Genomic DNA, 27131 nt, shown 5'->3' on the forward strand with positions numbered 1-27131 from the left:
GTTGGGCATTTGGTCCAGGGCTGGAGTCAGCACTGGGGAATGCCATATCAGGCATCCTGGCTCAGGTCACAGCTCCTCTGCTTGGGATCCAGCAGAGGACGACTCAAGGACCTGATGCTCTAACAACCACAGGGGCCCCAGGCTGACTCTGGCCTGGCGTGAGGCCAGTCTGCCTTCGCTCTGGCTGTTAGCAGCCTGGTGGGGAGTGAACTGGCAGATGCAAGCACGTGTGTGTGTGTGTGTGTGTGTGTCCCTGATTTTCAAATCAACCTAAAAACATTTGAAAGCCCCACTACATCTTTGAAATATCCCATCCCTTCCTAAGAGAGAAATCTCATTGCCAACGTGTTTTGAAATCTGTCATTTTCACAAAACGTATTTTCCATGAACTTTTTGAACACGCCTTTTTATGTCAACAACATGGTAGTTTCTTTCTTGCTGGAGAAATGCTTTACCAGTGTGTATACAGATTGTGGAAATAAATGAGAAAATCCTATCTTTGAAAATATTCCACCACATTAGTTTTGCTGGAATGCACACATTCAGCCCTCTGAATCTGTGTTACAAACCCCTGGATTCAATCAATCATAGGTGGAAGATACAAGAAAACTACATTTTGCAATGAACATGTACCAACGTTTTTGTCATTATTCCCTCAAGAACACAGAACCAATGACAAGATATTTACATTGTATTAGATATTACATGTAATCCAAAGATGATTTAAGATACATAGGAGGGTCATCAAAGGCTACACACAAATTGTATATCGTTTTAGATAACAGACTTGAGTATCGGCAGGTTTGTGTAATGGAGAGTTCTCTGAACCCATCCACAGGAGACACCAAAGATGTTGTTCTGAAAAGCATAGGCTAAACGAAGCATGTGCTAGTTGTTCAGTAAATGCAAGTGGCTCTGCACTGACTGAAACACTGAATCGTACTGTCGGGAAATTCAGAAAAAGGGTCCACCTTCTACTGAAGCACCTCAAAGGCATTCACTTAATCACTTCCTGTTTTCATGGATAATTGCTTTATCTCAGCCTCTAAGTCTGATACCATGTTGTTTCTCAGGAATGCTTTCCTCTTAGGTCCATGGCCATGGCAGAGTAAGCTGGAAAGCATGACTGCCATGACGTATGGGTCCCAGCTCCCAACGACAGAGGAGGATCATTCCCAATAGTTCTTGGATAGCACAGACAAACGTGTGGATTAAGTAGAAACAGCGAGGAGCCAATTGCTAAGACTCTCCTGAATGTAACATCTTAGCAGCGCTGGTTACAACTGCGACTAGGCTGATGCAAACGGAGTGCTCCAGTCCCCTTGGTCCTTGGAATAATTCCAAACAGCTTTTGAGCAGATATGCTATAGAAACCAAACCCCGAGGAGATGGAGTGCTTACAGAAACACACATGTTTTCCCAAAGAATCACAGTAGAAAAGCCTCAGAAGCTGTGAAGAAAGCCAAAGTGCATCTTAATTGTGTTTGAGTGTGTGTGTGCATGTATGAATGTGTACTTGACACTGGGAAATAGAATGGAAAACCACTTCAGTACATGAAAATAGTACTTAAAATTTTCATACAGCATTCCATTGATTATTTTATTTGCAGACTCAAGCTCTTCTAACAACCCAAGCAGCGCAGCACCGGTCACCTAGGAAGCCAACGTACAACACCCCCTTAGTAGCAGGAGAGGCACCCACTGCTTCAGAATGCCAGCCAAACCACACGTTCCCTAACAGGAATACAAACACATCCATTCACGCTCTCATTTATGTAACAGTTAGGCTTTGAACAATGCAACTGATTAACATATTCATTGTTCTTTTCTGTATCAACCCCAACTTTTTTTTAACTTCATTAGGATCAAAGATATCTGAATACACAGAAGGAAGAAAAAAGGGTGTTACAAAACTATCTCTCTAAAATGTAGTGGCACCAAAACATCAACACTAGCTTTTTCCCATGTCAAGGCAGTCACAAAAACACTAAAACAAATGTATGAACCAGTTTTATTTTATTTGCATTTAACATGATTATACACATTCATGTGTCTAACAAGATCTGCACTGTTACATTAAAAATACAGTACAATAACATTCAACATGAGGTACTTCATATTTATATTTTTTCCTTCATAAATAATGCTGTAAAAGCTACTAAATTCAAGCACGCTGATGGCTACAGTGTCTTGAATTAGCTGAGCTTAAACACTATAAAAAAAACAAAAGACAGTTCAGTGCAATCATTATGTAGAAATTAGACCATTTACTTAAATACTATTTTAAAATATGCTTAAAGAATGGTACATCAGAACTGCTAGCCTAGCCCCTTGATCCCCAGTATTAACAACAAAGACTGCCAGACACAGTGGGGGAAGCATCTACAGCATATCGTTTAATAAACTTGTGTGTTTATACGTTAAGAGTTTCCTGCTTCATCAGAACAATGGTTTCTAGCTGTAAAAGCTACAAAAGTCAGGACTACCAAAGAAAATAAAGCAAATAGATTAGCCTTCATTCCATTTGTTGAAAAACACGCAAAGGAGGATAGGGCTTTAAATAGTGTTTTTCTCCACCTACATATAATTTTCCAATTTTACCCACGGCTCTTGGCCAAAGCCATGCAGACAGTGGATGTGTCACTTTTTTTTTTAAAGTAACAGGAATGAATATAACACACATTAGGACCTTGTATACCCAGTGTACAGGTCTCAGGTGGCTTTCACCCAGCAGTTTCTTAGGCACGTGGAGGGCATCTAACAGGAGCACTGACAGTGAGTGTCAGCAAATGAAAGATGTTCACACTAAGGCCAGCAATCACACTCACCTCAACAGTCAGGATGAATGAATGAAAAACTCCCTTCTCCTCTGGCTTCAACGGAGTGCCTTCTAATCAGATCTACCAATGTGCTTGGTAGGTACAAGGTACTGAAATATTTCACTATGATTTAAAAATAAAATCCTTTGCACAAGTGTTTTTTTTTTTTCATTGAAAATGTACCTTTTTTTTTTTTCCATCAATGCTTTGCCAAAACTACTACCTGCAATCTCCCTAATAGGAAATGGCTGTACGAGCATGTCTGAAAATTATCCTGGGAGTGATCTTCTCTAATCACCAGAACAGCTTCTGATCTATGCCAACAGAGGCTGACAGACACAGGTAATGGCAAAAGTGAAGGCAACTTTTCTCCTAATCCAGTGTTCTCCTCCGAAGGCGACAAGCCCCCACCCATGGGGCGAGGGGGCCTGGAAACACGGTAAATCAGGGCAGTCCCTCGTGGGCCTTGCTCAGGCCAGAAGGGGGAACTCTTTCTGTCCCACCTCTCACCAGCCAGGCAGGGAGGACACAGATCCTGAGTTGGCAACCGCACTTGCATGCGTGCGAGTGTGCCTGCGCACACGCACGCACAACCCTTGACTAGCCCCTGGCTCCAGCCCAGCCAGCTGAGGCTTTGCAGAGCAGGAGAAGGAGGTGGCCAGAGACCACACTCTAGGTGGCGGGGGGACGCCATCTCAGGACGACACTGAGCACAATAGTTGCCCAGAAACACGTGGATACTTGCACTGGAGGTGAAAACACTCAACACTCCAGTGTTACAGGCACTAGCGGAACGCCAGCCATCTCTCAAGGAGAGCTTTGCAGTGAGCTTTCCATTCCTTTGTTGGCATGAACTGTGGACAAGCAAGGGAGCTGGACTGTGATGCTGATGCAATGAATATTAGCGATCATCAAGTGTGTCGCTCTAGACCACTTTTTCAAAAACCCTGCAGGCATATATTGGCACTTTTAGACGGCCACAGGCCATATTCTAGCAGTCCAGGAACAGTACAGAATTACAATTAACAAAAAAATGGCATACAGTCAAAGAAGATTGGGTAAAGTGTATTTCAGATAAAAAAAAATAAGTAAAATTATCATCACATTTACATATAGTGCTACAAAACTAACTGCGGCTCCATCCCTGTGAAGTCATGTTTGGTCCTCTTGGAACGGGAAAAGGGAATGAGAATTTTATACAGTGCAACTTCTAAAAACAAGCAAACAGTGAGGATTAAAAGCTAGGTGGTGAGAAAAAGAGTTTGGTTTTGTTTAAACTGTTATGTTAATGTGCCATTAATTAAATTATCTGCAGTATGAGACGTTTTTAGGATTTGTCTTTAGTTTCAGCTTAAATTATCGGGGCGTGCAACTTCTATTGATAAAATTGTAGAATTTAGTTGCTTCTAAAAGAAGCATGTACTCAAATATTTTTTTTCTGCTAAATGAAGGCTAAATCTGCTTGGAATAGAGGTCATGGCCTCAAATTCTTTATTTTCCTTTGAAGTGTTTAAAATGGGCAATTCTATGAATTTAGGATTTTAAAAAAAAACAAGACCCAGAAGTAACAAATTTAAAAGGAGAAAAATAAGAGCCAAACATGACAACTGTCGACTTTCTAAACTGCAACTTAATATAAAGGAAAACTTTCAAAACTGTACACTGAGGTTTGTATGTTTGTGTTTGTTTTTTCTGGAGGGGAAGGAGTCTGCTTTAAAATAACTCTACATGTCATTATTTCAGCTCATTCCTATTCATCAAATAAAACCTGAAAGGAAATCCCAGGTGATCCCAAATTGTCTTCAGAGAGGCAAATCAGGGAGGCCAGTGGGGTATTTAGGAGAAAGCACAACATCCCCCCAGTGGTACAGCTCTAAAACTACATGGCCTAAGCGACTGCTCCGTGAAGCATCTAGGTAAAAGCAGAATGCGGGTGTGCATCTTTGCTTGTACGTAATTAAAAGGTTGAAAGAAATCAAAAGCTTCCTACTGCCTCATTCACTGCGAATCACCAGCGCTGATCATACATCTGCACAGGAGCTAATAAGCGTCAAGCAAGCAGGGCCCAGATGCGCACCTCTAGCTCACACTGCTTCAGGAAGGGAGTTTTCAAGCATAGAATATAAGTTCGGGGATCTGACCTCCCTGTACCCCGGTGCCATTAGTGCTGTCCGAGGAGCACTGGAACTGGACAGTCACTTTGCCACACTGCACTTCCGTCATGCCCTCCTGTCCGAAGTAGCTGAGTTCATTGCCGTCGAGGATCACACTGGCTGTGTAGAAGGTGTCTGGCTCAATCTGCACTGGGTATTCAAACCACACAGGGAAGGTGTTGCTGGAGCCATCTGAGAAGTACTTGCTCAAGTTCTGCCCCAGGACCACGCCCTGCCGCTTGAGTTCAATCTTGGCACTGTATTCCGCAGAGCCACAGCTGGAGCCGTACAGCCCAAAGCCAGCGATGAACACTCTCTTGTCAACCGCAAACTGGATACTGTCACAGCGGCCCCGGTAGCGCCACTGGTTGCTCCGATAGGCACAGGACTGGAATCGGTGACAGCGCTGGGGAACCAGGCCCTTGCGGGCTTTACTCACAAACTGCAGCTCGGGCTTCTTGGCTGCGGTGTACCAGAGGAAGATGTCGTTAGTCTCGTTGAGAGTTAATACTCCAGACTGTGCAGCACCGTTGGCAAAGTCATCAAGGGCCATTGTGGGGATGCGGATCAGGTAAAGTGCCTTTCCCAGGACTTTGCGTTTATTCTCAATGCTCAAGGCTAGATCTTGCCGCTGGCATTCGACTTCAGCCCAGTTGAGAGCTGCCTCAAACACCACGATTTCTTTGGCATTCAGAGTCTCCCTGCGGAGAATACTTTCCAGAGTCTGGAAGTCGATATCACAGAAGCCCTCGGACTTGAGGGCTAACTCGGCCTGGGCGTCGATCACCTCCCAGCAGCGCTGTGTCAGGTCTGGCTCTTCGAACAGGCAGCTCTGGGACAGGAGCACGCAGGCGTTCTTGGCGCTCAGGCTGGTCTCCAGGAAATTAACGCAGGCTCTGGCAAGGTGAGGGACGATGTACTTTTTGGCAGCGTAAAGAGTGGCCAGGACTGTGTCAGCAGCCAAGTCAATCTCATCACAATAGATGTATCTGGAAGAAAATCCACAACACACGAATGATTTTCGTCAAAGAGGCAACTTCAACAAGAAGCAAAACAACTACTTCCAACTGTGTACAAGAATATCATCCTACGTGACAGTTACTACTTTAGAAATTAAAGAAACACAGTCATAAATTATTCATATTTCAACTCCTAGTTCCTATAATTAAAGACACTAACTATTGTGTTACATTCTAGCTTCTGACCAAAGATGGAAAGCATTACATATTGAGATCATCATTAGGGAAAGAAATTACAAAATCCTGTTACATACATTCTATGTAATCAAAGAACTGTGCTGAAACAGCAGTTTGTGTAGCTTCTACCGTAAATATGTTTATGAAAATTCAGGTAAATAGCATGAATACTGTAATGTTAGCAGACTGCATAAGCAGGCTAGGCTGTTCAGGCTGATGGTCCTGTGTGGAAGAAGCCATGGGGTGCTAACCCACTCCTGAGGGGCAGCACTGACAGTCCAAGTCGTCGGGCTCCTGCCATCCGCAGGGGATACTGCACTGAGCACACAGCTCCTGGCCTAAGGCCAGCCCGGGGCAGTCTGCTGCAGGGACTTTTGGAAAGACTCAGCAGTAACTAGTAAGAAAGCCCTCTCTCCCACTCAAACAGGAAAAAAAATAATAAAAGCAGAACAGAGAAGCTAAAACATGTAATATTTATTTCTGTGATTCCATGAAGTACTCCTATTGTAGGAGAGAAGATGCTTCCTGGTGTTCCAGGGACCAGGATGCCCTCCTAAAATGACCCATAAAGCAAGATCTCATCTATTTCCCTTACATTACTATGGTTGACAAAGAAATAGTGAGAATTACATAAGGATGAAAAATACTGGTAACACCTTTAAATTTTTCTAGTTTTCTGAGTTTCTTTTATTTCCTAAATGACACTTTAGTGAAACATACTTAAGAAATTAAAAACAGCTTCAGTAAGAAAATTCAAAACTTTCTCAGCATGCAAAAAAGGCTACGATCACCATGGGGTGTGCCTTGCTCCTCTCTTCTCCAACAGGCCAAGCGCATTACCAGCAGGGCAGCGTAACAATACAGTTGCAGCTCAGGGGCGGAGAAAGAGCACCAGCACTTGGCAGCTCACATCCTGCAACTCTCAACAGAGCAGTAACCCCTTTTCCTATTAGTGACTCACCATGATGAAGAAGGGAGGAAACATGACCACCACTCTCCTTACTAAGGTATGATAGCAAATGGCATTTCTAATTCTTACCACTTTACAGGGATTGCACATATAATATAAAAAAGGTGTATATACCTATGTTTCAGGCCACACATCTGTGAGAAAAGATACTTGTCAAATGATGAAACAAGTGACTTCGGTGAGAGGTACTTCTCTGCTATTCTTACGCATGCTTCCCAATTATGTGCATCTCTGGACTGACACAACACTCCACTTGATGGCAGTGAAGCCAAATCCTCCTCACTACCAGACAACACCAGCTTCATGGAGCTGGAATCACAGGTCAGCTAGAATGCTTCCTGCGCACTGGCTTCTAAAAACCCCCAATGGCTCAAACTGGGGGATTCATGTATGTTTTGTTACTTATCAGGTTCACTGTCTTTAATTTTCCTGTTTTTCACTGTGAAAGTTCTAGTCACACGAATCAGATTTCAGAACTGCATTCTAAAGAATGAATACTTTGATTGGGGAGGAATAAAAACATGGTATTCATGAAAATCCTATCAACAAAATTTATGAAATAAATTTTCTATATGTTAATGAATTAAAAAAAGAATGAATACTTTGAAGTTCTAGAACTAAGCATAATACATACTTTCAGTATGCTTGCAAAAAACACATGTCACCATTGTAATCATCTGAGGGACTATTATCCAACTTTTCTGACCCATGAAATAACTCTTTTTTTAAACATTTTATTTATTCCAGTAAAATAATATTAGCAGGTAATCTCAACGCTGAAATACTCTGTTAGAATAAGAATTTTAAAAGTCATAAAAATTAAAAATTAGACTTTAATCATGGTAAACTATTATACTTTTTAGTCCCAGTATATGGTGAAGAAACTGATCTAGTTTAGCTAGTCCACATATACTGGGGTCTGCAGAAGACCTACTAGATACAAAATTATTTTATAAATATCTAACTTGTCATAATTTTATAGTTCTGTATTAGCAATTAAAGTTCTCTGTATAGATTTGTATGAAACTGCTCACTTCTTGCAAAAGAGCATCAATCAACTGCAAATGCTTCCCACCCTTGACAAGGCATCTGATTCTGCGCAAGCTGGCCCGCCCAGGTACACAGACAAGATTGTAAAATCAGGAATTGCCGTGAAGGAAGTAACTCTTAGAAAAAAAAAGCCTTCCCAACTGATGATATTTAAATAAGGTATATAATTTCTAGAATTATGAAGCAAAAACATATTTTTGGAAGATTATCTCACACACTGCTTTCAAGATTACATCTTCAAATAAATAATGACTACATTGGAAAGCTTTTCTTCACGTTGTTAAATTTCAAATCCCTAGACCTCCACTGCCTCCTAGCCTGCGTCAGGTGTGATCATGAATGCCTGCACACCATTCCACATGCTCTCCACTGACACCTGGACTGCACCTTTCCTTTTTTCCAAAAACATCCAGCAGGGAAGCAGCACGCCCTTTCTCCATCAGAGTCTCCTTTTCTGCTACACAGAAGTTAGATTATTTAATGGAGAAGCCAGCAAAGTACGAAGACAGGATAAACAAACTCTTTCCCAATGTATGAACAACGCTTACTTCAGCATAGCAAGAAAAGCAGCAGGTTCGACATCTGGTATACGGATTTCATCTTTGTCCTCAGCAAGTTCTCCATAAAACATTGCATGGAACACAGAGCTCCCAACAGCTAAAACATACTGTGGAAAAACAGAAAGCTTATTTCATGCATTAAATTAAAAGCATTTTTGGGAAATCAATCCAGAAAAACAGGCTCTAAGCAACGGGGTTTAGTGGACAGGGAAAACCTAAATCTGTTCTTTTGAAAAAGCCAAGGTACAGGGTATCATGCCAGGGAAGCATAAGACAGTCACAGAAAACAGTTGTTAGGCAGCTAATTATCTCAAGGCTTTAGGAGATTAACGTACAAGCCCCCATCATTGTAAAATAAATAGAATACAAGCTTATCTGACTTGCAAGAGAAGAGTAAACATCTAACTTTCCTAACCTGTCACAACAACTTCTCATGACCGCACAGCGAGAGGGCTTGTTTTTGCTTGAGATATAAGGAAACAAAGGGAAAAAAAAAAAAACCAACCCAGCCTCCAAATCAGGCTCCAGTCTTTGGGGAGGGGCCTGCTTTCTGTGTCCTCGGGGGATGCGCACTGTCTGCCCCTCGCCACGCGAGTTCCCACACCAAGTTCCCGGCTCCCTGAGAGAGGGTCCTCCTCTGTGACTCCCGGGACTGAACACAGAATGTAGCTGTTGCTTACTTTGTGTCCTGGCAACCGCTGAGTCCCACCTGGTGGCCCAACCACAAAATGTACATCTGCCATCAAATCATTATTGAACATCACCGCATTTCTGTAAACAGAGGCAATGCATTAATTCAGAGGCCAGCATTTTAATATTCCCTTCCCCAACTCACAAAACCCACAAAAGATTTGCAAACTAAGCAATGGTTTAGTAACTTCAAGGCAAAACAAATAAAGGTTCTAACTAAACAACTTTGTTTTTAATCATTACAAACACATGGCCAGTAATTAATGTTTCTTTAAAAAGAAAGTTATACAAACTTTTCACAAGGCTAAGGACAAACACAAAGCTTCTATATTTTATTTCCCTTAGACATATCCCTGTCATTTAAATGTTACAGCTTGCAAAAATATTTTTATCTGAGAGGAAAACAGCTGTACTGTTTTGGAAAAGATACAAGGCAGTTTTCCATTACCAACAAAACTTGTGGGAAAAAGGAAACATAATCATACCCAACAATACATTACAAGCCGTGCAAAAGCACAAACTTCACCACAGGAACACTGTGGGCACTTACCTTTCTCTGATGGTGGGATAGAGCCCTTGCCAGTTCGGGGCTGGGATAAGGTTGTTGTTGCTCAGGTTCTGCTGGTGGTACTGCTGGACAGTGGTGCTGCTGGAGCCGGCTGGTTTTTTCCGGGGGAATATATCAGCAGCCATCTTCTTCTTCTTTTTTGTCTTTAAGGTAATTATTTCATAACAAACGGGGGGCAACTTGGTGCTGCTGCCGCCACTGCTGCTGCCGCCACTGCCGCTGCTGCCGCCGCTGCTGCCACTGCTACTGGCTTTCTTGGAGCTTTTCTTGGACCTGCTCTTTACCGTCTCTGGAAGCATCAAGAAGAAGGTGAGACATTTCATGTTCTTTTCCTTGTCATCTACCATGAGTACAGTATGTCTCTCTTTATGGCCAGATATCCCAAACTGGATCGAACATCAAGGAAAACGAACCCAGCTGGAGCTAAGATGTTAACAAACCAACAAGCCGGTATTTTGCTTCTTTTCTCAGCCAGGCAAGGTGACCTTTTCACTATGTTGAACAGAAACTGGCTTTTAAGTTTTATCCAGTGCTGGATCTGTTAAATACATCCCCATCATGATTCCTGCTTTTCTTATTTGTTCATAACAATAACCGTTTCCTAGATCACCTGAAAATGCTACCCTGAGCAAAGACGACAGGCACTGAGCGGTAGCACTTGTTTTCTGAATTAGGTTAGCAAGATGTGCTGGAGCCGAACGCGTCTGCTGAGCCGGCTGAAGTTGTGTGGTGGTGAATGGATCGGAGGAGAGTAGGTATTACAGCCCTGCAGATGGAGTCAGGCAGCCAGTGCTCGGAGCCAAGGAGCCAATCGCTGAAGTCACCAATCAGGATTGGACCAAGCAAAACAGTGACACCTATTGTAACGTGCATAGTTCTGACGTTAAAGGAACAGCGCAGCATTTTCTTGTCTACTGTATATTTAAATAAGATAAACAACTCATGAAGCACAGTCAAAAATAGCAGTGCAGGAATTTATGCCCACAGATTTCTCTTCGGTAGATGGACAGTTTTTACTAAGTTAAGCAAACAGAATCAATTAACAAAGGGAGGGTCAGATATCTACTGCATATTTCTAGTAAAATCTTTTTCCCAAAAGCATTTAATTTTAAATCATTCAATTAAAATCCTCCAATCTATAAGCCAGAAAGAATTAGTAATAACAAAAATCATATATAACATTTATTACAGCTTATGAGGAGATTTTCTATACTAGTCTCTGAAAGCAAATTCTAAAGCACAGGCTATATTCAGTTTATCTGTCCATGTTTTATAGTTCCTAAAATGACCTTTAACAGAGATTTCAGGCAACAAAATTATAATAATTAAAATATTTTAGACTGTTTAGCCGCAATGAAACATAAGATTTATTTAATATGTAAATAAAAAGTAAGATTCAAATGAGATTTTGGTAACCAGTGTTTAAAGGCTGCAAGTCACTAAAAAATATGTCAGAAGGGGCCTCTTCCAAATTTTAAAATCCAACTTAGCTGTTAAAGCTACATTTAGTCTGGCAGTAAACTTAAAGAATAAAATCTACAACTTTTAATGTAGAGCCAGTAAGGCCATGCAAAATGATACATCTCTGATGCTGCCTAGTTAAAATGCCAACATGTTGTCTTTACTTTGAAATCAGAGGATTACAAACTACTACATGGTTTTCATAAATGTAGATCCTCTAGTAAAATACTCACACATACACACACACAAACCCCGAAATGCCTATTACAGGTTCTGCACATGCTCATTTACCGGGAAAAGGGATAGCGAAGACACTGATTCCGTCTGCTGTCTGGGTTACTGATTTTCTCCAAGCCATGTCAGTTCCGTGCTACCCCAACCTAACGCTCCCCTCAGGGCCCCAGCTCGCCTTGCTGCACACCGCCATCTGAATCACAACTGCCTGACCAGGTGAGGGTACAGCAGCAGAGTCAGCAGTGCCCATCACTGATTACCTACTGAAGATAGTATCAGAAATTAAGTGTCTAAATTCTGAGAACCTTAAATCCTGCACTGAGCCAGGGAAGACTATCTTCTTTTAGGGTCATCATTATTTTCCTTAAAACCATTTGCAATGCCATTGCAAAACATAGTGTGTAAGAGAACCACGGTCTTTAAAAAAGGGTACACACCCCCCACTTCCGATGCACCCCCAGTGCTGTTTATTTAATATGATAATCATATTCCTAGCCACAGGGCTGACATATTTAAATATATACTCTAAATATACTTTAAGATGCAATGTTAGACAGCAACCGCATGCACTGAAGAACCAGACTGAAAAACACAAGCAGAAAGGCATGAAGAAGAAATAAACAAGCTCACCTTTGGGCTACGACCAAAGGATTTTTCTCCTGCTCAAGTGCCACACAACTTTTTGACTGCCTCCCTCCTCCTCCAAAAGCCCCACACTGGGCAAGCCCTTCTAGCAGCAAGTAACACGCATTTCTGACAATGTAGTATCAGGCTTTTCACATCTGAAGTAGTCAATCAGAATGGAAAGGGAAACCAACTCTGCAGCAGAGGTACTGATAACTGGCACTTGGCTTAGACAAAACTGAAAAACACAACACAGACACATGGACTCACAAGGTTCTGGATTTCAAACTCCATCACCAAGAAAGGTTCACCACACACGGTTCACATACCATCCAATAAAGGGGGAGCACAGGCAGTACTGTAGGAAGACCATGCACCATTTGTGAAAATGCTCTTTCTAAAATTAGAGTGCAGTTACTTGGAAAATTAAGTTTGGTAGAAAAGCTTGAAAATACCCACTAGAAGAACTAGTAGTCTGTCTCAATCACCCAGAACAGTGCTGCAGAGGGGCATTTACTACTTAGGGTATGGCAGACTGAGACACAAGGGTGTTAACAATCAAGGCAATCAAAAATCATGTGAGTGAGAACACAGTTAATAAGGCAGGTGAGAGAGGCCCCTGCTATCCAACGGCACCTGCTGGAAGCTGGCAGAATCCTGGAAAGTCACGCAGAACCAGGATCAGAACCCATCCTTTAACAAGGCCCTTGACATAATCTGTATGGCACTCAAGTTTAAGAAGACCTGAGAGAAGTTATATAATGTCTTTCCAACGATCCAATATCACTATCTGGTGCTACAATTTGCATCTAGTTTTCAAGTCACTAGAATAATTCAAAGTCATTAGATAATTCAAAATAATTAATTCGATTTGGATATAAAACTTAACAACTCCTCATATATTTTTCTAAAATTCTGATTAGACTCTGACTGTGAAAATTTCAGGATTCAGGGGTAGAGGCAACCAATCTCTGTCCAACTAGTAAGAAAGGCCACAAAATTCCAGACTATCTTCAAGAGAAATTATTTCAGTGGAAAAGTAAAGGATTAAAAAACACGTCAGGAGTGAAGCAGACAAACCAGTTAAGATTTCTAAATAATCTGATTCCCAATGCTATTTTCAAAAATTAGCAATGCAGTGTGCCACAATCAAGTAATCTGGTTAATTCTGACTGGGCCACTTACAAAGTGGACACGCAGGGATTAGAGCAGGCAAGTTAGTCTTTAAGGGCATCCACTTCTTCAGCTGCTGAATGAAGTTTGGTAAACAGAAGGGTTCTCAAGCCACAGCAAGAAATACATTCCACATTCTGGTTTACACATAAACATGCATGAATACAAATAAGAGATAAACAATAAAGTTTTTCCTAGCATGTTGTAATATACCCTGACAATTTCAATTTCTATTTCATACTTTTTTAGTTTAATGCTAGCTTTGATCTACTCAATATAATAACCACAGCTCAAGAAACAAGGCACAAGTAATGTGTAAGGGCATTTAAGGCTTAACATTCCAGGTTTCTTTGCTATCAAGAATTTGGAGCAGACAGACAGGCAGGCAAGACTGCACTGACTTCATGGGAGTCAAGAAAAACCCTCAAATCACCTCCACGCCCACTCTTCTGGAAAGAGAAGCCATCTTTCATCTGCCCTTCTGAGTTATTCACAACTTGAAACACAACAAAATCACTCTGCGTTGTTTTCATTTCTACAGTCTGAATATTGAATCCAAATATGACTCTTTCTCTCTTGATGAAATGTAACTATTTACAACTTCATTTATTGAGTCTGTAACCTAGAATGCACTAGCCAACAGACTGAGGGTTAAACAAGGATCAAGATCTGTTGTTAAATTTCACTCCTAAATTTTCTTTCCAGCTAGCATTCTATCACTTGTTGCTACAACTCCTGAATGTTACAGCTGCTTAAGACCTGGTCAGTCTGCACTAATGAGGTATGAGGTCGAGTCCCATCAGCCTCTGATTAATTAAAGTCGCCAAAAACACAACACACTGAGCATGCACCCTATTACAAGTGTCAGGCATCAATGGTGATTCAGATTGAGAACTAAGTTCAAATATTAGCTAACAGTGAACGACCGTTGATTTTGTAGCTGCCAGAAAAACAGAACTGCTATTAACTATTTTTATTCCATTTCAACAGTCACAGTAACACAGTTTAATCTTAGATCATCCCTTTCACTGGTAGAAACTCTGCCTTCAAGCCTCTTTTATTTATTTAAATTCAGCAAGCGGACTCGAATAAGACTGGGAATTGACAGGGACTGCAGAAGTCAATTAGCACCTGTCACATCTATGGATAAGACATAGCAGGTGTAGTAAAGTTTAAAGTGTCTGAAAAGGTCACAGTTAGGTTGTGGAGCAAAGTCTGGACTATTAGACAAATCTGCTTGCCAAGGTCTACTTATCTCGCTCTACTTTTTGCCCACAGTTATATTACAAAATGTTGTTTTTATACTTCTAATCTACTTAATTTAAACGAAAAATTCATATGAGCATACATAAGCTACACTCCTACAGGAACCATTACAGGGAAGAATGTTGAAAGGCATTTTCTGGAAGAAAAAAAAAAAGCAGAGGAACTCTTAACAGGAAGGAATGAAGAAGCCACTCAAAAACAGAAGAGGCTCCTCAGGTAAAATCAAAGTCAAAATACCAGCCATTCATGGTTAACACCAAATTCTGTGTCAACAACTAACGATGCTAGCAACTCTTGCTAAACTTGCTCTAAATTCTTGTTTGGACTTGTACGTGCTTTACTACAATATAGCAGTGAGGTTGAATGAAGTTTAAGCAAGGGAGGGTAGAATCACTCCCCAAAATCACTGATACAGCCTAAAAGAGGAAAGCAGTTTAACTTGATAACTCATAATGCAATCGTATTTTGGTTTGGGGTCTATTTTTTCTTTCTGATTACCAAGCAAAGGTTATGCTTGTAATTTGGAAGGTAAACAAAGAGAACCTGCAAAATGCTGGCAGTTCCTCAAGACAGCAGTTACTGCTGGAAAACAGACTATATGTCTTCTAAATTTGGAAATAAACACGAATCAAGCATAGGCAGCATGGTGGAACGAAAAAAGCAGGCGCCAACAAGTGACCTCAAGATTGCTTAGTGTGTGTGAGCTTCATTAGCCTCATCTGCCAAACGAAGTAATTAGATCCAGCTCACCTCTCAGGTTAATTGTGAAGGCAAGATGATGTTTGTGAAAGCACTTTGATGAAAGTTGAGAATTAGCACTATAGAGACAACTGTACCCAAAGCAGGAAACAGAATCTGTGATTCAGTTACTCAGATACAGCATCCTCCGGATTCACAGGGCACTCTTGTGGCACCCTTCCAGGCTGCACCGCTGCTGACATGTCATCCCACCCAAGGGCCAAGCGTGGCACCAGTGAATCTTTCTCTGATTTTGCAGATTAGGTTCAATCATCAAGAACTGTTCATGCATGTGATCAGGTTCACACTCAATGTTTGAATTCTGCAGTATCGTCTCCAAAACAGTACTTGAAACCCACGTTCCAGGTTGAGTTTTGGATTGGGTTTCAAACTTCCCGGAGGTCACCTGCTGGCTGATGCCCTGTGTGCTTTGCACCTGCGAGGATCCAGGGCCACAGGAAGTCCTGGTAGCAACTCAATTTCAATTTTAGCCCCAAGGATGATAACGTATAAGCTCCAGTTCACCAGGAACTGCACTCTATGTCTGGAACAAAACACCCAAAGTGTGAATGTGACAGTTCTCAGAAGGCAGGAAAATGACTTTCAAATATTTAAATTTGAGAATTAACAAGACATTTGATGATTATACCTCTTCACCATACTGTGTCTCACTGTATTTTTTTTGGTATCCTGAGCAACTCATCTACATTCAAAATTATTCTCTATTATACCTCAAAGTGATCTTAAAAAGGAGTAAGGTTGATCATGTGATATTCTGAAGATAGCTACTTAAAGGAACACAATCACAAACTATTATATAAAGTTTAAGATACTTTAACAAAGTACTAACTGCCAAATTTCACATACTTAACATTATTTCATTCAGTTTCCTCATGTGTAAAGGCTGCCAACAATTATCTCTTGTCTTTTCCCATTCTCCATTTCCATAACTGAAGAATTTATAATACCTGGCAGAAATAATGATTTAGCTAACACACTTCTCCTGCATTTTCATATTCTCACTGTGACCAACACCCAACTAAAGCTTCAAGTGTACACACTATAAACTGCATTTGACTGACTGGCCCATGCCTCCTTCACCATGTTCACATCTCTGACAATGGGCTGTGTCTTGTACTTTACATCTCATTAATATAACAATTCCATATTTTCCCTCTTTTAATGGTACATAAAATAATAACATGTGTTACAACCCGACAGTTAGCTAAAATAAGATAAAACTTACATAATTCAATGGAAGAAAAAAGAAATTATTGTTTAGTTTAGTTAATTATTCTTACAGGCCAGGGCTGTGGCACAGCCCACTAAGCCTCTGCCTGCAGCATCAGCATCCCATATGGGCACTGGTTTGATTCCCCAGGGCTCTATTTCCAATCCAGCTACTGCTGATGGCCTGTGAAGACATGCACAGAGGAGGTACCAGTCTTTGGGTTCCTGCACCCATGTGGGAGATTTGAAGGAAGATCCTGCCTCCTGGATTTGAACTGGCTGAGTTCTGGCACTGCTGTCTCTCTGTAACTCTGTCTTTCAAATAAAAACAAATAAATTTTGAAAGAATTTTTCTTGATTATATTATTAACCAGGAGAGAACATGGCTCAGAATTCCGGCAGAACTACCTTGGAATACATGACCTTGCATTCGCTAGTCATTTGATAAAGCACTTCATCACAACTCCCAGTTGAGACACTACAGTGATGATTAGCAGCATGGTAGAAACTTTTGATAGAAATGTCGAAATCAGAGTGTCTATTTCCAGAAAAGGTAAGAAGAATTTCATCAGCAATACAATGACCTTCTAATACTTTCTCCTGGCACAAAATCATACACACACATGTATGTTGTGGATATTTACCTAAACAGAGTCAATGTCATGCTCAATGCCCCTGTAGAAACTATTTACCTTTAAGCAAACATAACACATATTACAATGACCCTATTAAACCTCTGCGTGTGCATGTGTGTGTGTGTAAAACTGTCTATTAAACACACAGTTTATCCACACAAATGAAACATCAGGGCTATTAAGGAAGCTGTTCTAATCCAGCGGAGGACTTCAACTTTCCTGGAATGGCTTGAACCGAGCAACTGTGCCCAATCACCACCATGGCTTTCTCCAAGCGATCTGCTGGCTTCAGATTACAGCGGAGGAAAGAAACATGTTTTGGTCAAACAAAGTTTTCCAAAGATTATATCTATATAAAATATACATTCCATTATATTATAATGCAGATTATATGTATGTACATAACCAAAGAACCACTTACTCTATCTGGCAAAGTCACCTTCTTCCCAAGGAGTGAATAAAATAAGGTTTTTTTCTTTTAAAGTCAGACTCCAGACAGTCCCTAAATCAGCAGATATTCTGTATCAGGGCTTATTGCGAGTGGAGTTCCAAATGTTGTGAATTTCCCTGATACCCAGAACTCTTAGCGGAAAAGTTGTACAAGAAAACTTTACAAAAAGGAACAGGTTTCAAACACAAGTTTCCCAGATGGTGCTGAACTCTCAGGCCCTAAGGTGCGATTCGAAGTCAATACTGCTCTTCTGTCCTCCGACTTACTATCTCCCTCCCCAACACCAAACAGAAGGATGATGTAAATTAACTCAAATTTTAAATTATTCTCAGTACACAATGAACAGGAAACACTTAGGAAAAGGAAGACTGGAAAAATCTCTTCAATTCACTTTTTAAAAGTTTAGCAAAACTGCTTAGAAGACCAGTTGCAATTTTATGTTGTGACTATCACAAATCCACAATTGTTTCAGTCAATTAACATGTATTGTAACACCTTATTCCATGTTATCATGTGTGTGACTAGAATACGAACTGCTACTGTAGGAAAACGCAAGCTCTAAAATGAACAAGTCTGTTATCCCAAGCCAAGTCTCAAATTCTGCTGCAGGAAAAAAAAAATCCAAGCAGTTCAACGGGCCCTTCCCCTGCCTTTTCCAACTCTTGTTCTCTGGAGCAGACGCCAACATATGAGCAGGAAAAAGGCAGGCGCACTGCTGGCAGGAGGAACAATAACATATGCGAACAAAAAATTCAAGTAGAATTACAAGTCTATGACAGAGAGTTATTATAGAAACCAGTTTCTGGCAAAAATTCAAAGGAAACTCAATTCTATTTTTAAGTCCAAATTTAAAAATGCTTTACATTATTACTATTAATTACCTTTAAGTATACAGTTCCCTATGAATGTTCTGAAGGGTTCAGTAAAATGGCACAGTGTACCACAAATGTTGGCATAACCTTAACTTAATCATCAACATTCAGAAACTCCATTTGCTACAGGAAATAATTATTTGGCACTGACATAGTGTTTCTTTGTTACTTCCATTTGTCATGCTGTTATAATCAGAATAAAAGTAGAGGAGGTTCTATATTTAGCCTACCTTATGTGTCAGGACTAAAAAAAGAAAAAGGTTATTTCAAACAAAAATTTAATTCTAATAATACAATTAGCATTTAATAAAGAGTAACCATTCAAGTGGGTCAATGCCTGCTCTTTGCAAAGGTATGGAATACTCTAACTGCTTATTAAGGACTGATCAAGGAACTCTCACTTAGCAGCCCAGACTACTCACAGAGATGCATTCTTAAATGTGGGTTTTTCCCTCCCTGTTCCTCACACATATAATGCATACGTAACAACAGGCAAAGAGCACTTAACGTGTGGACCTTAACTATAACGAGCAGACTAAAAACATTAAAGTCAAAATTAATCTTCAAGGAGTATCAACTCAATTGTTGGTTCATTTTTTTTCAAGTAAACAAGGGAAACCAATCATTTCACCAATGCTACAGCTACATGGATCCACATAATTATGGCTGGAATCAAACTAGTAAAAAACAATTTCTGAAAACAGTCATCAAAATTTCCTTCTCAGACTGGTCTTCCCAAGGATTTCTCTAGCCAACTGCAGGAACGCCATGATCCGTTAAGAGTTCACACAGGAGACCTGGCAGATGGACGCTTCTGTTTAAAATAGCACCGTCTAATAAAACTGAAAATACAACACCAGAAAGGACATGAAAAGAGCTATTTATTAAGTAAAACATGGCCAGAGCTCAACTACACTCTGGGATAACCGACCAAGACGCCAGTCTTGGGGATTCCGGATGGTCTCCCCTGCAAGCAGGGGAATGCACATAGGCGGCCACCCAGCAAGAAGAGAAACTCGGAATTCTTCCTCAGTGAGAGGAAGCCACAGGGCTTCCTGTGCCTGCTGGATCTCCATGACCTAGATCGGCCTCACCATCAGCCCTTCTGACCTGTCTCCTCCTTCACCCACTCTGCCAACAAGACTACTGCCACATTACAGGAGATTCACTGCTCTCCACCATCCTCACTGAGCTTTCCTCCCTTCAACTCCACCTACCAAAAGCCTATCCATCCCTCCAGAAAGGGTCCAAAGTCCACTTCCCCCAAGCAGGGTTCCTAGTGCTTCCAGCCTCAGTGTGCTCAACTGTAGTACTTGCTCACAGCCTTATCTCACGATGTTGCCTAACTACAGGGTACCTTCTCTGTAGACTGTATCCTGCTTCCCCATCATGAGCTAACAAAGCCACACCCACACAGCTGGCTTTCCATGTTATGTAAAAGAAAGATTCAAGCCCAGTGCTTCCAAGTCCAATTAGCACTATAGTCTGTATTTATGGAGTGCAACTGGTCCTGGAATAAAAGAGAGACCAAGGTACACAATATTTCTAATTGTCTGAGAGGCAAGCTTAGGCTAGGAACACCAGTGAGCACTGCAGATCCTATTAAACGTGCCCTGGGGCACTCCTCAACATGTCTAAGCACAAAGGGAAAGGCAGACTGCTACATCTACCTTGCAGCTAATCCACAGGAAAATACTAAAAGCTCAGTTTACAGCAAGTTCCTACAGGCACTCAAAGTAAGGCTTTGCTTCTTTAGAACTCTAAAATTAAACCTAACAGAGATATTCATGGCAAAGTGCAGGTTAACTAGGAACAAGACTCAGTTAACAAAACAAAGCTGCCTTTATCAACCATCCTCACTTAATTCATGGTTTGGCATATTTATTTCTAGCACCAATAGAGAATTTTAGTGAGCTAATGAACTGAAAAGGCTGATAAATTCTCAGTAATTCACAGAAAAAGAGGAAAGTAATCACATGAATAACCCCCAAAAGAGGATAATTAAAAAGATTTTTTTATGTGGGTATGAAACGTGCTTCATGTGCACTTAACACTGAATCAGTGAATTTCCACTCCATTAGACACACCCAGTCATCAAACAAAGTCATGGAATATGGGTACATGTAAAAACAAAAAAGTCAAGCCTGTTGCACAGACCAATCACAGGGCCAGGTGTCCGAGTCCTACAGAACAGCACAAGTAGGACAGTACACAGATGTGTATGTCTCTAAGAACTAGACCGTGAATTCATCAGGCTATCTGTTTCCAGAAAATAAGTAGTTCTCAATTTTCATCCAAATAGTCCCTCACAGTAATGGAGTTGGTACTGTATGCAGTGGAATGGAACATTCTGGCCATGGCTGGAAAAAGATTCTTGTTGTGCTAGTGTGTTTATAAAAGGAAATGTCAATCATCAGTCATGATTTTAAAAATTATTAATAGTGTTGAAAACACAACTAAGCTTTAAAATACGCTGATTTTTACATTGGCCAATCTAAAAGGAAAACAAAGCGAAAAAAATCTAAAACTGTCTGAAAAAATATATATTTTTTAAGTTCAACTGGTTATAGAACTATATTCTACGAAGGTGGAAAGGGGTAAATACATTGAGAATGTGTCTATTTGAAATCATGATTCAGGGCCCGGCGGCGTGGCCTAGTGGCTAAAGTCCTCACCTTGAACGAGCAGGGATCCCATTTGGGCGCTGGATCTAATCGCAGCAGCTCCACTTCCCATCCAGCTCCCTGCTTGTGGCCTGGGAAAGCAGTCGAGGACAGCCCAAAGCCTTGGGACCCTGTACCCACGTGGGAGACCTGGAAGAGGTTCCTGGTTCCTGGCTTCAGATGGCACAGCACCGGCTGTTGTGGTCACTTGGGAAGTGAAACATTGGACGGAAGATCTTCCTCTCTGTCTCTCCTCCTCTCTGTATATCTGACTTTGTAATGAAAATAAATAAATCTTTAAAAAAAAAGAAATCATGATTCAAAAGTATTAAGCAATTTTGATTTCCACTGGTTACAGAGTGCTTCACAGCTTTCCAGTAACATTTGGCAATGCAGATGCATAACCAGAAATCCTCCTGGGAGGGGTCGTCACACCAAACAGACAAGGTAAGAGCTTTTTCCAGGCACCCTAAAACAGAAGGCATGGTCTGTATCCTGGCTTTGAAATCTTCTTTCCATGACTGATGATCCTAGTTTCCAAACCATTTAAAGGTCACCCAGCTTGGTGCAACTAACTCAAGGAGACACACACTGAAGGACCAGTCTAATGTCATGCTTCCCCCTCCATCCTGGGTGGTGATGAGTTACACATGTGGTGAAGCACCTTGGGTGAGTGGTCATTAGCTATTGTGCATTTCTTTGCTATCAACTTGTTAGTTCGTGGGAAATCAAAAAGATGCGCCAGTGAAGAAATTACTGACTTTATTAAACCTCAACCCCTGGTACACAACTTTGTAATAGTCTACAGCATGAAATGGGAGGTGCACAGAAAGCACTTCTGATGAAACTGAAACAGAATGGAAATACCTTGAGGGGAAAGGAAAAACACTTGTGCAATTGTGCTGTAAGTTAAACCAGCCTTCTTGTTTTTTCCTTGAAATACCATTGTCTGTGAGAACAAGAAAAGTAAGCTATTCAGGACTTGGGTATTTGGGCAGCATCTTCTCAAAAACAAAGGAAGTGAGCCTGACACTGCAAGAAAAATCGACAGTATTTATTGCTGATAGTAAAATTCAAGACTTTAAGCAAAAATTAGAATCCTGAAAACTTTGATTATGCCACTATTAGCCTGACAGCTTCCCAAGAGACTGTACTGATGAGAGCAGGGATATTAAATGAATGTGAATTTTTGATACTGTATAATGAAATGTGTCAACCTTTCAAAGATTTGTATGAATCAGTGACTCTGTGTTTCCTTATAATGAAATTACCATACAGAATCAAATTCTAGTATCAAACATCCACAAGTATCTTATAAGGTTATTCAACTTCCCCTTTTGTTCCAGCTAGCTTTTCTGCATGAGTTCAAATTTTCTTCAGATACTTCAATGCAACATCTTAAACATGTATTTCAGTTTCTGCTCTAATAAAATCAATAGATGAGACTTAGCTTAGAGGGGCAGGAGTTTGTCACAGTGCTTACGAGGTTGCTAGGGACCAGAACGCCGGTATCCCATAGCACAGTGGGTCTGCTCCCAGGTCCAGCTCCCTGGCATCAGGCATCTTGAGCAACAGCAGGGTGCTACCTCGGGTAGCTGGGTCCTTTCCACTCCTATGGGAGACTTACACTGATTCCCCAACTACTGACTATGACGGCACGGCCTGGGCCTCCCTATTGTGACAGCCTCCTAAGAAGAAGGTGTGAGGACAGCTGATGGGCAGCCTCAGAAGAAGCTGGAATCTTACTTTAAGCTCATTCAGCTTCAGAAGTTATTTACAAAGATTCTTAAAAAACTACACATGCTCAGAACCAAACCTGCCTTTTTCTATTTCGCTCTTATTTTCAGAGCCCAATGCTCAACTTTCATTATAAGTTACCTGCACACTGTAGACAGAATGGAAAACAAGGGGAAAGAATGACAACTTGCCACAGAAAAAACTAATGATCAAGTAGATAACAGTCCATTTGTTCTATGACACTGTTTGGCAGCTTGGCATCACCTTACCCTAAGAAAGTTTACAAAACGTAAGATGCAATGCCATAGTAACTGATAACCTTGAAGACCTAAACAAAGAAACCTAAATGAGCTTTCAGGAGACAACTGTCCCTAGAAATTTAATGTAAAAAGACAGTGGCATCCGGAAATTTGCTTTCTCCTATGGTTAATCCATCTTTAGAACCAGCACCCCATTTCCCCAAAGTAAGCATGGCTGCCGACGTTCCCAAGGATCTACTGTTCCTGCTTTGCCTTTTGTTTCAAGAGACATCAATCATACAGAAACTTCCTTCTCCCACAGCGCAATTCTACTTTCTTCCTATACATTGGATTCATGTAGTTAAGCATTTGATAACAAACACTATCAAACTTTCCCACTTCCTACATAGAATAAAACCATTGCTTGGACATAAGTTATGGGAGGGCTTCATAGAAGTCCAGAAGAAATAATCAGTCTACCAGGAATCAGTAACTTCTCAATTAAAGTTAGTCAAGCTGGGGTGGCCAAACTCTTCCTCAACTTCTTAAATATTTTAAAAGCTAGACATTCTCACAGGTTTTTGATCCTTAAACCACATACTCAGTAACTAAATACATTGTACAGAGAGTGTAAAATCAAAATATGGGTTGTCTCCAATCTTGATCAATTCCTCTCCCTATAACAACCCAAATGCCATTATACTTGGAAATCCATAACCTGCGTGTACCCAGTCAAGTACAATATTGCCTGGTGATGATTTTGTCTATATGCTAGAAATTCTGAGCTAGCTAAGAGTTCAAGATCTACATTCTCATTTTTGAGACTTCCACATCATTAATAAAGTGATGAGAAATTCAAGTACATAAAAGCTGATCCTACTCACGGGTATCATAGAAATATATGTTGAATGGGATTAACCAGAGAATTTACTACAGCAAGTAAAGAAACCACACAGTGATATGGGATGCATGCTGAAATACTTGGCCAGGGGGTGAGGAGTACAGAGTCTGCCAAGAGAGACTGAAGGTGAATGTACACGATGAGGAGAAAGTGCACGTGTGCATGCTACTGCACTGCCTGCGACATTCAGAGGACAGGCCAATCACCAACAGATGGGCTCTGGTTTCAAGCACCTCTACATCCCAAGGCCACAGAAGAGGGAGAGGGCAGTGAGGGAAGAGAGCTAGAGAAGACAGCTCTCTGGGACACACCTCTCCTGCAGGGAGTCACAAAGACCAAGGGTCAAGTGCTGTGCAAGAAAAGGCAACTGCTCCAAACAGCTGTATGTAATCTGGCCCCAATACTGCACCGGAAGAGGTGTTTGTGGGTAGCATCTTGTCACTTGTAATGTCAACAGTTAAATCATTTTGAGAAGGAGTTCCTAGTTGTAACTCCAGTTAAGAATGTTACCAATTTCCAGGCTAGAAAGAAATCATTCCCCTATAATAAATATAACTTTTTTATGAACAATGGTATGCACATTGGGGGTTATCTGTATTAGAAGCCCTTCTCCATTCAGACACCTAACACACTAGCTTCTGAGGGTCTGAGCCTAGGGTGACTAATGTTTCCTGGTATGGGGTAGGCAAGACCACCACCTCTAAAGCACTAGATATGCAGGAAAATGAAGTAGTCATTTAAAAGATAAACACAAAAACCTTCAAAAGGCAAAAAGTACACATAACATTCTCTACATCAGGTATAAAACCACAAGATGTGTTTTCCAAATAGGATATTCCAGAACCAAACTAAGGGAAAATAGAGTCAACATCAGAAAAGTCAGTATTTCCAACTTAGTTTTGGCCAGTAGCACTAAATGTTCAGTGCTCATTGTAGAATAAATCTGTAGCAATATTTTACAAAAGAATAAATCTTCACAATTACAAAACCTAGATCTAATCTAGATTTCAAATGGAAGGCAAATTTATCATGCAAATGCATTCAAAACAACTAGATCAGTGCAATTTTATTTCAGATGATAATTGTGCTTGAAATGTCTATACCCTCTAATTGAAAATGGAGATTGCTCTTGTTCAAACACTATTACAGAAAAACTAAGTAGAGCAACAATGTACATAAGGAACTAGATATATCTTAAGAATATGGACAGAATTGAAAAAAACGTTCACCACTTCATGTACAGGTTACAACTATTAAGTTTACCAACTCCTAAAGATAAACACACCATGCTTTTCTTCACCATCTGTTTGTTGCTTAGACAATCTCTGAAATGACCTTTTGTTGTGAATGACATCACTTAATGGCACAGCAACTTCAACATTACAATTCAGTAAATATTTCCTGCCCCATTAAAAAAGAAAACAACAATTTAATGTTTTGGCAATAATCTTGAATTTGAAGACCACAAACGCTGAAAACATTACGTAAAATTTCAAAATAACTGCTACAGTAATTGCTGCACAAATGATTGCAAGGTCTAGGAAAATTAAGGCAAAAGACTGAGCTTCTTCACTTTGGTGGTTTTAAATTCTGTTCAATTAAAGGTTTCTTTGTAGTTCTGAAGGATTTTCTGGATACATTTGGAAGACAGAGCAGCAGAATCTGCAATTAGCAGAGTAAGAACAAAAGAAATCAGAGGAACTCCATGTGTTTGGGGATAGTTAATACAGAAAATGGAGCAGGATGTTTGTAGTGGAAGACCTGCAACTCAATATTGGTCCTGTTAACATTGAGATGTCTTTCACATATCCAAGAGATACAGTTGGAAAAGTAACCTAAGCTGTTGTTTATACTGGAAATATATATGAGTCTTGCGTAGCCAAGTAATATTTGATCAGACTTGAGACTATTTGTGACAAGAGGCTAGCAGGAACTGAGGCCTGATGCACTCTGCATCTACAGGTTGGTGAGAAATAAAGCACTAGCAGAAAAAACAACTGAAAAGGAAAAATCCAGGGGGGGGGGCAAATGGTATAAAAATAGGAGAGTGTGGTATCCTCAAAAATCAAATCAAGAAAGTATACTGAGGAAGAGAGGAAGGCCAGTTGCATCAAATGCTGCCAAAGGTAAAGATGAGAAATGATTTCCAACTGAGAACATTGTGAAAAAAATCCTAGTAATACTCACACCCTACTCAGGATGACACAATCAGGAATTAAATGTGATGCTATGTTTCAACCTCCTTATGAATTCAGTTCAGTTTTCTAAACAATCATTTACAAGGAAAGGTTTGATCTAATTTTGAGACTCAACTGACGTGTTAAGGTATAACAGTGGTAATCTGTAGACGTTAGCAGTCATTTGCTAATATTCAATTCCTTTCCTTTAAAAATTAGCTCCAGTCAAACTGGAAGTAAACGAACACATTTGCTTTGTTCTAATGAGGAATCATAATCAAAATTTAACACTGTTGGGGCCCGGCGGTATGGCCTAGCAACTAAAGTCCTCGCCTCGAACGTGCCAGGATCCCATATGGGCGCCATTTCTAATCCCGGTAGCTCCACTTCCCATCCAGCTCCCTGCTTGTGGCCTGGGAAAGCAGTCGAGGACAGCCCAAAGCCTTGGGACTCTGCACCCAAGTGGGAGACCTGGAAGAAGTTCCTGGATCCTGGCTTCAGATCTGCATAGCATCGGCTGTTGTGCTCACTTGGGGAGTGAATCATCGGATGGAAGATCTTTCTCACTGTCTCTCCTCCTCTCTGTATATCTGACTTTCCAATAAAAATAAAATAAATCTTAAAAAAAAAAAAGAAAATTTAATACTGTCCTACTCTTTTTCCCTGTTAAGATAAACACCATGACTGCACATTGTCACTTTGTTACTATCTGATAATGTTCAGA

General features: G+C 40.6%; 1 protein-coding gene across 2 annotated transcripts in view; it reads right to left on the reverse strand.

Moving 5' to 3' along the window:
• Positions 1 to 1999: 1999 nt before the first annotated feature.
• BTBD3 (BTB domain containing 3) overlaps positions 2000 to 27131 on the reverse strand; it is a 30302-nt gene continuing 5170 nt past the window's right edge. Inside the window, exons 2-5 of one of the 2 annotated variants that reach the window (XM_058679396.1) lie at positions 9989 to 10295; positions 9429 to 9519; positions 8737 to 8855; positions 2000 to 5961 (exon numbers count right to left, since the gene is read on the reverse strand). In XM_058679396.1, the coding sequence (XP_058535379.1) occupies positions 4929 to 5961; positions 8737 to 8855; positions 9429 to 9519; positions 9989 to 10131 (1386 nt within the window). In that variant the 5' untranslated portion in view covers positions 10132 to 10295 and the 3' untranslated portion in view covers positions 2000 to 4928. Of the gene's footprint in view, positions 5962 to 8736; positions 8856 to 9428; positions 9520 to 9988; positions 11228 to 27131 lie in introns of those variants that run through there. The other variant, XM_004593360.4, reaches the window with a different exon arrangement.

Source organism: Ochotona princeps, chromosome 22 (assembly GCF_030435755.1).
Source record: "Ochotona princeps isolate mOchPri1 chromosome 22, mOchPri1.hap1, whole genome shotgun sequence".
NCBI classification, from domain to species: domain Eukaryota; kingdom Metazoa; phylum Chordata; class Mammalia; order Lagomorpha; family Ochotonidae; genus Ochotona; species Ochotona princeps.